The 12,216-nt window shown below is 49.4% G+C and overlaps 1 protein-coding gene across 2 annotated transcripts in view; it reads left to right on the top strand.

Moving 5' to 3' along the window:
• The window catches only part of LOC142301242 (F-box/LRR-repeat protein 21-like), a 45,347-nt gene extending 34,714 nt beyond the window's left edge, over positions 1-10,633 (top strand). For both annotated transcript variants that reach the window (XM_075342270.1, XM_075342269.1), the window contains 2 exons: positions 3,741-3,912; positions 8,162-10,633. In XM_075342270.1, the coding sequence (XP_075198385.1) occupies positions 3,741-3,912; positions 8,162-8,805 (816 nt within the window). In that variant the 3' untranslated portion in view covers positions 8,806-10,633. The remainder of the gene's footprint in view (positions 1-3,740; positions 3,913-8,161) is intronic.
• The last annotated feature ends 1,583 nt before the right edge of the window (positions 10,634-12,216 follow it).

The following is a 12,216-nucleotide window of genomic DNA, read 5'->3' as shown; positions in this document are numbered from 1 at the left end:
GCAGCCGGCGGGCCTCCAGCATGGACACGCAGGCAGCCGGCGGGCCTCCAGCATGGACACGCAGGCAGCCGGCGGGCCTCCAGCATGGACACGCAGGCAGCCGGCGGGCCTCCAGCATGGACATGCAGGCAGCCGGCGGGCCTCCAGCACAGAGAGGCAGGCAGCCGGCAGGCCCCAAGCACGGAGACGCAGGCAGCCGGCGGGCCTCCAGCACGGAGACGCAGGCAGCCACAGTGAGGCGGCCGGTCGCCCGCACAATAAGGCGGCCGGTCACCTTTACAGACAGGCGGCCGGCCGCCCGCCTTCACAGACAGGCGGCGGGGGACGCCCGCACAGACAGGCGGCGGGGGGCGCCCGCACAGACAGGCGGCGGGGGGCGCTCGCACAGACAGGCGGCGGGGGGCGCTCGCACAGACAGGCGGCGGGGGGCGCCCGCACAAACAGGCGGCGGGGGGCGCCCGCACAGACAGGCGGCGGGGGGCGCCCGAACAGACAGGTGGCGGGGGGCGCCCGCACAGACAGGCGGCGGGGGGCGCCCGCACAGTGAGGCGGCGGGCCGCCCGCACAGAGAGGCGGCCTTCCGCCCGCAGAGACAGGCGGCCGTCCGCCCGCAGAGACAGGTGGCGGGGGGCGCCCGCACAGTGAGGCGGCGGGTCGCCCGCACAGAGAGGCGGCCGTCCGCCTGCAGAGACAGGCGGCCGTCCGCCCGCAGAGACAGGCGGCCATCCGCCCGCAGAGACAGGCGTCCGCCCGCAGAGACAGGCGGCCGTCCGCCCGCACAGAGAGGCGGCCGGCCGACCGAAACAGAGAGGCGGCCGGCCGACCGCACAGAGAGGCGGCCGTCCGCCCGCAGAGACAGGCGGCCGTCCGCCCGCACAGAGAGGCGGCCAGCCGACCGCACAGAGAGGCGGCCGGCCGACCGCACAGAGAGGCGGTGGGCCGGCCGCCCGCAGAGACAGGCGGCCGTCCGCCCGCAGAGACAGGCGGCCGGCCGCCCGCACAGAGAGGCGGCCGGCCGACCGCACAGAGAGGCTCCAGCCGGGGGGGGGGAGGGAGGGGAATCAGCGCTGGGGAGATTATGTTTACATACCTTAGCAGCAGCACAGAGCAGTTTCGGGCAGCGCGCTCCTCTCTGTTATGCCACGTTACGTGTTAGGATGGTAGGAGGGAAAAGCAGGGAGGCGGGGAGAGAGTGGGTGGGCGGAGCCCGGGAGACACCCGTCCCGCCCGTGGCAATGGGACAAACAATGCAAAGCGTGATAGTCCCGCTGTATCCGGGACGGTTGGGAGGTATGGGTACAGGGGGACCTGAGAAGACAAGTGCTGTACTCTCCCCTGCTCCCCCCTTCTGCACTCACTCTGCACTGTCCTCCTGCAGGCACACTGCTCCCTCCTCCTGCACTCACTCTGCACTGTCCTCCTGCAGGCACACTGCTCCCTCCTCCTGCACTCACTCTGCACTGTCCTCCTGCAGGCACACTGCTCCCCCTCCTGCACTCACTCTGTACTATCCTCCTGCAGGCACACTGCTCCCCCCTCCTGCACTCACTCTGCACTATCCTTCTGCACTATCCTCCTGCACTCACTCTGCACTGTCCTCCTCCACTTACTCTGCACTGTCCTCCTGCACTCACTCTGCACTGTCCTCCTGCACTCACTCTGCACTGTCCTCCTGCACTCACTCTGCACTGTCCTCTTGCACTCAACTCTGCACTGTCCTCCTGCACTCACTCTGCACTATCCTCCCGCACTCACTCTGCACTATCCTCCCGCACTCACTCTGCACTATCCTCCCGCACTCACTCTGCACTATCCTCCCGCACTCACTCTGCACTATTCTCCCGCACTCACTCTGCACTGTCCTCCTGCACTCACTCTGCACTATCCTCCTGTACTCACTCTGCACTGTCCTCCTGCACTCACTCTGCACTGTCCTCCTGCACTCACTCTGCACTGTCCTCCTGCACTCACTCGGCACTGTCCTCCTGCACTCACTCGGCACTATCCTCCTGCACTCACTCTGCACTATCCTCCTGCACTCACTCTGCACTGTCCTCCTGCACTCTCTGCACTATCCTCCTGCACTCACTCTGCACTGTCCTCCTTCACTCACTCTGCACTGTCCTCCTGCACTCACTCTGCACTGTCCTCCTGCACTCACTCTGCACTATCCTCCTGCACTCACTCTGCACTATCCTCCTGCACTCACTCTGCACTATCCTCCTGCACTCACTCTGCACTATCCTCCTGCACTCACTCTGCTCTCCCCTCCTGTACTCACTCTGCACTATCCTCCTGCACTCACTCTGCTCTCCCCTCCTGTACTCACTCTGCACTATCCTCCTGCACTCACTCTGCACTGTCCTCCTGCACTCACTCTGCACTGTCCTCCTGCACTCACTCTGCACTGTCCTCCTGCACTCACTCTGCACTGTCCTCCTGCACTCACTCTGCACTATCCTCCTGCACTCACTCTGCACTATCCTCCTGCACTCACTCTGCACTATCCTCCTGCACTCACTCTGCTCTCTCCCTGCTGCTGCTCTTACCTCAGTTGCAGAACAAACGAAGCAGCCGCTGTGGAGTGACGGTCACATGTGAGAATCCTGGGCAGAAGAGGCAGACAAAGGGGGCGTGGCCAGCATAGAGCGAGCAGCAGGAGGGGACAAGGAAGACATCCCGAGGAGTGTATGTGTCCAGCATTCAGAGAGGGTGTGGATGACAGCAAAGCGGCGTGCCCAGCAGCATAGATGCCATGGAAGGCATCCTGAGATTGTGGCCTGCATCCGGAGGGGGCGTGGTCGGCAGAGTGCGGGGGCGTGGCAGCTGCCTCTCACTACACTGCGGGATTACGGAGCTCCCGGGCGTGAGAACGGGACTGGAGTATAAAACCGGGGCTGTCCCGCTGTATCCCGGACGGTTGGGAGGAAACAGGCACATGGCCAGAGCGGTGCACACTATGACTTTACCTCACAATTGCATAGATCCACATCGACCTAATAACAGAGCACTTTTTTTTAGATAACTGAACATTCTAATAAAACATCCAGTATCCTAAAACACAGAATAATACATGGAGGTGACTCTCTGTGCTCCTCTCCTCCACTTCCATAATGCTACATGTAAGCAGTCAACTGACTCCTGCCTGTATAATCACAGGGGGCCATCCTGGTTCCATCGTTTCAACTGTGTACGTTTCAATATGAAATGCTTCAGCGTTTTATAGAAAACATACATTTACTAACTGTCCAGAGACTATACTGCTTGGGTGCCTGGGGAGGCGGGTACACAGTGTGTTCTCCCATTGAGTGACAGGTCCCCCTCTATACACAAGTATACAGCATCTGATTCTGGAGGATCCAGCATGTTGACATGAATACCCACCATTTCCCCCAAGGTCCTGATGTTCTTTGACACTATTTCCATAGGTGGGTAAAGTCCCAACTAACAGTTTTAAATACTAATCCACAAATAAGGTCCCGTACTGTAGTCCCTCCATGCCTGACACAATCACACATCCAGGTGGATCCACAGGATATTTATTAATATCTACCAATAAGGAATACGTTGGGACACATATGGCCTGATTCATCAAAGCTTTTACGCCAGTATTCTGGTATAAAAAAAAACTTTGAAAAGTTACATAATCTTGGCGCAAATGGAGGCTGCGCTAAAATTCTGAAACTTTTGGCATCAAGAGTTGGACGTTCTGTAATCAGTACCAATGTCTTCTGTTTCAGTCTCATTTCGTATCGGCCCTCACTGTGGTCTTTGTCAACTCAAAGTCCTTGTCTTCAATCAAGATTGATGATACTCCCGTGGATGACCCTTCATTAAAGGTTTTAGTTGCAAATAACAGCGACACCTTGAAGCTACTGAAAATGAGCAGCTGCCCACATGTGTCACCGGCTGGTAAGATAAAGTAGTGTTCAACTGTTGTCTTAATCCCCAATACGGGAGCCGAGCCAATCCTACGTCATAGCGCTATCTCCTCAATATCATTTCTTACTATTATACTTTTTTCATCTTAGTTGTTAGCTTTTTACTGTCTTTTTGTCCTAAAGTATAGTTATCATTTTTGGAAAGTTTAATAATTATGTTCAGTGTATGCTTAAAGGGGCTTTGTAGCCATTTTTTTCATACTTTAAAGGAATCTGTCATGTGGAAAAATGCTATTAACCTGCAGATATGGGGTTAATCTGCAGGTTAATAGCATTTGGAACCTGCCCAATGCCTGCACATTAAACCATTTCAGTCACGGGGGATGGCACCAATGTGAGTTCAGTCACCGCTCTGCGTATGGACAGCATCAGTTGTAAACGCAACCCTCACACTGACTGACAGCCAGAACAGCATTTCAATCAGCTGTCAGTCAGTATGGGGGACGCGGTTATAGCTGCTGCTTTCCGTACACAAAGCGGTGACTGAACTCACACCAGCGCTGCCCCTGTGACTGAAACCCACACACTGCCAGGAGGATTAATGTTAATTTCCTCCTGTCAGCGAGGTTCAATGTGTAGGCGCCAGACAGGCTCAGAATGCTATTAAAGGGAACCTGTCACCAGTTTTATGGCCTATAAGCTGCGGCCACCACCAGTGGACTCTTATATACACAGTCTAACATGCTGTATATAGGAGCGCAGGCCGCTGTGAGAACATAAAAAACACTTTATAATACTCACCTAAACCAGTCGCTGCGGTGCTGGTTGGCCCCGTGGGCGTCGCTGTTCTCCGGGACCAGCGCCTCCTCTCTCGGCCATCTTGCTCCTCCTTCTTCTGAAGCCGGTGTGCATGACGTGTCCACGTCATGCACACTCGCAGGCACTGAGGTCCTGCACAGGCGCACTACAATACTTTGATTTGCCCTCAGCAGGGCAGATCAAAGTGCACCTACTCAGGAACTCAGTGCCGGCGAGTGTGTATGACGTGGACGCGTCATGCACACCGGCTTCAGAAGAAGGAGGAGCAAGATGGCCGAGAGAGGAGGCGCCGGTCCCGGAGAACAGTGCCACCCACAAGGCCAACCAGCACCGCATCGACCGGTTTAGGTGAGTATTATAAAGTGTTTTTTATGTTCTCACAACGGCCTGGGCTCTTATATACAGAGTGTTAGAATGTGTATATAAGAGCCAACTGGTGGTGGCCGCAGCTAATAGGCCATAAAACTGGTGACAGGTTCCCTTTAACCTGCAGATTAACCCCATATGTATAAGTTAATAGTATTTTTCCACGTGACAGGTTCTCTTTAAATGCATGCACTTGGGGCTAAAAATCATTTTTGCAGTTTGTTTTCATTAAAAATGTTGCACCGTTTGCCTCCTATAGCCCGTGTATTACACTATTGCTGACAATAGAGTAAGTTAATGGTGTCGGCCACCTTAGATTTATTTTACCAGATGTCTTGAGGACCTGATTTTGTGGCATCAATCTTATCCAATAGAAAAACAGTTTTTCTCATGTGAGGTTTTCCATTGGAGGAGAATGATTGACTGATCTGGTCACATGCTCCTCCATCAGCAGTCATGTTATAGCCACAACATAGTTGTGAAGGCTATTGGGAAAGCTGCACTAAGGAGGAGAATCTGTCATACAATATAATAGTCAGTACCACAAAATCATGTCCCCAACACATCTGATAAAATATATCTAAGTGGCCTACCCTATTATAGAAGGCAAAGGGTGCAAAATTTTGAACAAAGCCCAATTGCAAACATGATTTTAGTCCCAATTGCCTGCATTTGGGTAAGTAAATTTTTTCCCCCAAAGGTGGACAACCCCTTTTAGGACAGCTCCTGACTCATATCCCAGTATGTTTGTATAGGACTGCTTTGACCTGACAATGTCAAAGGAGTGTCATTTGTGTCTTTTGCTAGACAGGTATGTGTAGGTATACTTTTTCTTCTTATTGCTAATTGGGGGAACGTAGTCTGCTGTGATTAAGAGGCATCCTGTAAAAAAAAAACAAAACAAAACACCATTCTTTGACATTTGATGGTTACATGACACATATCTATCTTTGACAATATTTCCAATCTGGACTTAAGTAGACAAAACTATAAAATCAATATGATCCCCAAAAGTGAACTGTCCCCAGAATCGGTACTTCTTTGGTTACTTTAAACCTTGGTTACACTCCATAACAATTTAACTTATTTAAAAGGACTCTGTCAGCAGATTTCTCTAACGTAATCTGAAGACAGCATGCTGTAAGAGTTAAAACAGAAAATTCAGCCATGCGTGTCTTATCTCACAGTCTTTTTTTGGTTACCTGCAATGTTAGTTTTAAGGCCGCTTTACACGCTGCAATATTGTTACCGATATCGCTAGCATGCATACCCACCCCCATCGGTTGTGCGACACGGGCAAATCGCTGCCCGTGGCACACAACATCGTTCAGACCCGTCACACTACTTACCTGCCTAGCGATGTCGCTGTGACCGGCAAACCGCCTCCTTTCTAAGGGGGCGGTTCGTTCGGCGTCACAGCGACGTCACTAAGCAGGCGCCCAATAGAAGCGGAGGGGCGGAGGTGAGCGGGACGTAACATGCCACCCACCTCTTTCCTTCCGCATTGCCGGCGGCCACAGGTAAGGAGATGTTTCTCGTTCCTGCGGTGTCACACATAGCGATGTGTGCTGCCGCAGGAACGACGAACTACATCGTACCTGCAGCAGCAACGATAATTGGGAATAGGGGGGCATGTCACCGATTAGCGATTTTGCACGTTTTTGCGACGATGCAAAATTGCTCATAGGTGTCACACGCAATGACATCGCTAAAGCGGCCGGATGTGCGTCACAAATTCCGTGACCCCAACGAGATCGCTTGAGCGATGTTGTAGCGTGTAAAGAGGCCTTTAGGCTCTTATCTTTATTATTAGTGAGTGTGCGCTCCAGGCGACTCTGACCCTTCTGTGAATAACAGCTTCTGTCTATAGAAATGTACACTGAAATCCTGGTGTGGACCGGGACAGCTTTCCCAGCACTGCTACATACAAAATCTCAACTGTTTCACTGTGTCAGAACGACAGCACCCAGTAATCTAAGTGATACATCATTGGAATCAGGGCCTCTTTGCCAACATCATGCTGCTCTCAGCTGAGGTAGCAAAAACCGGCTGACAGATTCCCTTTAATCTTCCAAACTGTTAATTCTACGGAGATGTTCCATGCAAAGACCATTTCAACAATAAATCAACAAAGTAGATAAAATTTTCATTTTGGTTGGATTTAGTTGGGATGTGAGATCAAATAACAAATGTTCTAAACTTTTTCAACCCCGGATAACAGCATTAGCCAATGTAGTGCAGAATTGCTCCATAGTATGATGTGTAATATTACCTTTGTCTTTTGATTTATGATTGAGAAGATCCTTAGACTGTGCATGTGTAATATGCATGTTCTGTATCGGTACGGTCTGCCTTTGTATGCTTCAGATATGCCCCCTAGGTTTCTCATCCTCAGTGCTATGATCAGTCATCTACCATCTTTCAGGATGATAACAGAATTTCGTGCCCCAGACTCAACAGGAGCAACATAGTGTGTATTACAAGCCCTGCCTTAAGATAGAATAGTTTCTAGAAGATCTGGGGGACATTATACTTGTGCTGGTCTCTAATATCCAGCTTGTTGAGCAGTGGCTTGTCCATTCTTCTTAGGGTAAGTATACACTGTATTTTGTCCCCTGTTCTGTGGTCCCTTTGGGGCTTATGTCCGAACCCCCCGCAAAACAGGATTTTGATGAATGCGCCAAAAGGGCCATTGACCATAGTGATTCAGACGAAGTCACCATGTGCTCTGTTGTGCTCCATTTTCTGGCGTATATGAGTACTGGAGGTGGACGCCTAGACGTGGTCTACTACATATGGATGTCCACCTCCAATAGGCATACATGCCCGAAAATGGTTCATGGCAGGGCACACGGTGACTCCATCTGCACCATTATGGTCAATGGCCCCATCAGCGCATACGTATGAATCCCTTTTTGGGTTTGGACATAAGCCCTGTACGTAAGCTTTAGACTTCTTGAATCTTCAGAACAGAGTATGATAATTGACTTGGGGATACGTTTTATGGATTTTATTTAAGTCGGGGGTAACTGGCTTAGTAATATTAACTCAAGCTGGTCTAAAATACTAACTAATTCTTGATTTATCATCATTAGGAATCTTATGCGTGGCTGATCAGTGTCATGGGCTTAGAGAACTTGCCCTGAATTACCATCTTCTGAGCGATGAATTACTTTTGGCCCTCTCGACTGAGAAACATGTCCGCCTCGAACATCTTCGCATTGATGTAGTCAGTGAAAATCCAGGTCAAACGCAATTTCACACCATAAAGAAACAAAGCTGGGATGCCCTTATCAAGCACTCTCCAAAAGTCAACATTGTGATGTACTTTTACCTGTACGAAGAGGAGTTTGATGCATTTTTCCGAGAGGAGACACCAGTCACCCATTTGTATTTTGGCCGGGCCGTCAGCAAGGCAATGCTGGGTCGTATAGGCATGAACTGTCCTCGATTGATTGAGTTGGTGGTTTGTGCAAATGGACTTCAGCCTTTGGACGATGAGCTGATTCGTATCGCTGACCGTTGTAAGAACCTGACTGCCATTGGCCTTGGAGAGTGTGAAGTAACTTGCAGTGCATTTGTGGAGTTTGTCAAAATGTGCGGGAGAAGACTGACCCAGTTGTCTATAATGGAGGAGGTACTTATTCCAGACAACAAGTACAGCCTGGAGCAAATTCATTGTGAAGTTTCCAAGCACCTTGGAAGAATGTGGTTTCCGGACATGATGCCGACTTGGTAGACCAATGAAGTCCATGACTTAGGATGTGTCTGACTTTTGCTTGCTATGCAATTATGAGTTATATATGGTAGATTAAATGTCGTGTGAAGGTGGGTTAACAAACCACGCTAAGTCATTTCAAAACCAACATTATTAATTTAACCCACAGCATTAGATGAAAAGTAATGTTTAAGTACTGGGCTATTAATATATGGTTTATAATTACACAGCTGCTATCCATAGATTGGTTTTGTGCCTAATATTACAAATCAGTTCTTCATGTTTAATGTTGGGTCCGAGAATCATTTTTGGAGAAATAGGCTTTTTGGAACTTTTTTCATTATACCGTGCTATAGTGCATAAATGTGTAGCCTGAAGACCCTAGATTAAATTAATAACCACCTTATGGCCACTTATATTTGTAGAATTGTTGCCATTTACTGTTCAGAGGGACTGTGAGATATCCACAGGACTACTTAAAGGGTTTAGGGGTATTCCCATCTCCAGAATCCTATCCCAATATGTAGTAGGTGTAATAATAACAATATTCGCAAATAACTCCAATTAGAAATGTAGTATAGTTATCCTGATATATCCATATGTCTTACCTCATGTGCAGGGCATTGCAGATTAGGTATCCATGGTTATGTCCACTCATATAGTCACAGTTAACTGCTTGTAGTCGTAGCCATGGACACCTTGTGTGCAGGGCATTGCAGCTTAAGTATCCATGGTTATGTCCACTCATATATGTCAGTTAATTGCTTCTGGTCGTAACAATGGATACCTCATGTGCAGGGCATTGCAGCTTAGGTATCCATGGTTATGTCCACTCATATAGTGACAGTTAACTGCTTGTGGTCGTAACCATGGACACCTTGTGTGCAGGGCATTGCAGCTTAGGTATCCATGGTTATATCCATTCATATATGTCAGTTAGTTGCTCGTTAATCAAAAAAAGGTCCATGGAGCCTCTGTTAGGAATCTCAACACAGAAACTAGCCAGATATCCCTCCGGGAAGGGCCCAGCCAAGGAGTGGATCTTTTTCGGAGACCACCATAATCACCATATTAAGTGGCCCTTTTAGTCAATATCCAACTCTTTGACGAGTTTAAAGATATGACAAGGGAAATACCAAGGCCAGGTATCCATCCACAGACAGCTGTTTCGGGGTATTGCCCCTCATCAGTGTGGAGTAGTTAGTTGCTTGTGGCCGTAACCATGGATACCTCATGTGCAGGGCATTGCAGCTTTGGTATCCATGGTATCCATCCTTTGCTTAAACTATTATTATTACTACTACACATATTACATATTGGGATAGGATCTTGGAGATAGGGATACCCCTTTAAGGCTAGGAAACGGAGCTGGTGTTTACCCTCCCCAGTACTACCTCCACCACTGATCCAGTAATTGTTCTGAGGTGTCGCCATGCTGTGTAGCTGGTACCAGCTGTCGAGCTCAGTGATTGGTGGGAGTGATGTCATCATGACATCACTGCTGCTGCGGAGGCGGAGAGGCAGCTCTGGAGCAGGGGTGGATGGGTAACAGCTCAGTTTGTTTATTCTGTTTGATTGACTCTGCTAATGTACAGGCGATAATGCAGAAGCAAGACACTGTTATAATTGAGCAGATGCATACATTCAGTATAGCAAAGCAAGTGACTACTCCAAAACACTGATAATCACAGCGTGTAACACTCAATGTATTCTCATTTTTGTGGCATACTCCTTGTGTTGGGTTATTTAACATTTAACAGCAATTACTTTTTATGTTTTTGTATGCTATAGTAATGTTCATCTCTCTGTTTTTTCTATAATACTTAGTTAAAGGAAACCTATCACCAGATTTGGGGCCTATAAGCTGCGGATACCAGTGGTCTCTTATATACACATTCTAACATGCTGTATATAAGAGCCCAAGCCGCTGTGTAGAACGTAAAAATCACTTTATAATACTCACCTAGAAGGTCGCTCCGGTGCACAACGGTCGGATGGGTGGCGCCATTCTCAGAGATCAGCGCCTCCTCTTTTGCCTCCATCTTGGTCTTCTGAAGCCTGGCTGCATGACGCATCTACGTCATACACACTCCCCGGCACTGAGGTCCTGCACAGGCGCACTTTGATCTGCCCTGAACAGGGCAGATCAAAGTATTGTAGTGTGCCTGCGCGGGACCTCAATACCGGCTATTGTGTATGACGTAGACGCGTCATGCACGCCAGCTTCAGAAGACGGAGGACCAAGATGGCCGAAAGAGGAGGCGCCGGTCCCAGAGAACGGCGCCACCCATCCGACCGTTGTACACCGGAGCGACCTTCTAGGTGAGTATTATAAAGTGTTTTTTATGTTTTATACAGCGGCCTGGGCTCTTATATACACCATCCTAACATGCTGTATATAAGAGCCCAAGCCGCTGTGTAGAACGTAAAAATCACTTTATAATACTCACCTAGAAGGTCGCTCCGGTGCACAACGGTCGGATGGGTGGCGCCATTCTCAGAGATCAGCGCCTCCTCTTTTGCCTCCATCTTGGTCTTCTGAAGCCTGGCTGCATGACGCATCTACGTCATACACACTCCCCGGCACTGAGGTCCTGCACAGGCGCACTTTGATCTGCCCTGAACAGGGCAGATCAAAGTATTGTAGTGTGCCTGCGCGGGACCTCAATACCGGCTATTGTGTATGACGTAGACGCGTCATGCACGCCAGCTTCAGAAGACGGAGGACCAAGATGGCCGAAAGAGGAGGCGCCGGTCCCAGAGAACGGCGCCACCCATCCGACCGTTGTACACCGGAGTGACCTTCTAGGTGAGTATTATAAAGTGTTTTTTATGTTTTATACAGCGGCCTGGGCTCTTATATACACCATCCTAACATGCTGTATATAAGAGCCCACTGGTGGTGGCTGCAGCTTATAGGCCCCAAATCTGGTGACAGGTTCCCTTTAAGTTTAGTACAACCTTGAAATACAAGAAAAGTATTTTTGTCACGTCCCATATGTAATTGTGGCAATTTTGCAGCCTCCCAACTTCACACCTTTGATGCTCACTGTAGTTAATAACCTATGCAGCTTTATGTAGAAGCTCTTAAAATATACCTGCAATTGAGCCGACTTTGAAGTGTAAAATGACCGCTGTTGTCTAGACTCATGAGCAGGTAAAAGCCTGTTTACACAAGCAATAGGTCATTCTGAGCGCACAGCCTACCATTGTCCTTGGCAGCACACATTCTGTTTACACAAGAAGATGTGCTGCCGAGAATCACAATCTTATGATACCAGAAGATCACTTTTCTTGGTGAACAAGCGATTTGCTTGTTCGATGGGCGACCACAGCCTGTCGAGTCTGCACCATTATTATGAAACAAGCGTTCCTATGCACACTCATTCAATGTAAAAGGACCTTAAAGGGTTATTCCCATCTACTACATCC

The sequence above is a fragment of the Anomaloglossus baeobatrachus genome, chromosome 4 (genome assembly GCF_048569485.1).
Source record: "Anomaloglossus baeobatrachus isolate aAnoBae1 chromosome 4, aAnoBae1.hap1, whole genome shotgun sequence".
Lineage (NCBI taxonomy): Eukaryota > Metazoa > Chordata > Amphibia > Anura > Aromobatidae > Anomaloglossus > Anomaloglossus baeobatrachus.
The sequence above is the reverse complement of the archived record's forward strand: the minus strand, read 5'-3'. Positions and strand labels throughout refer to the sequence as shown.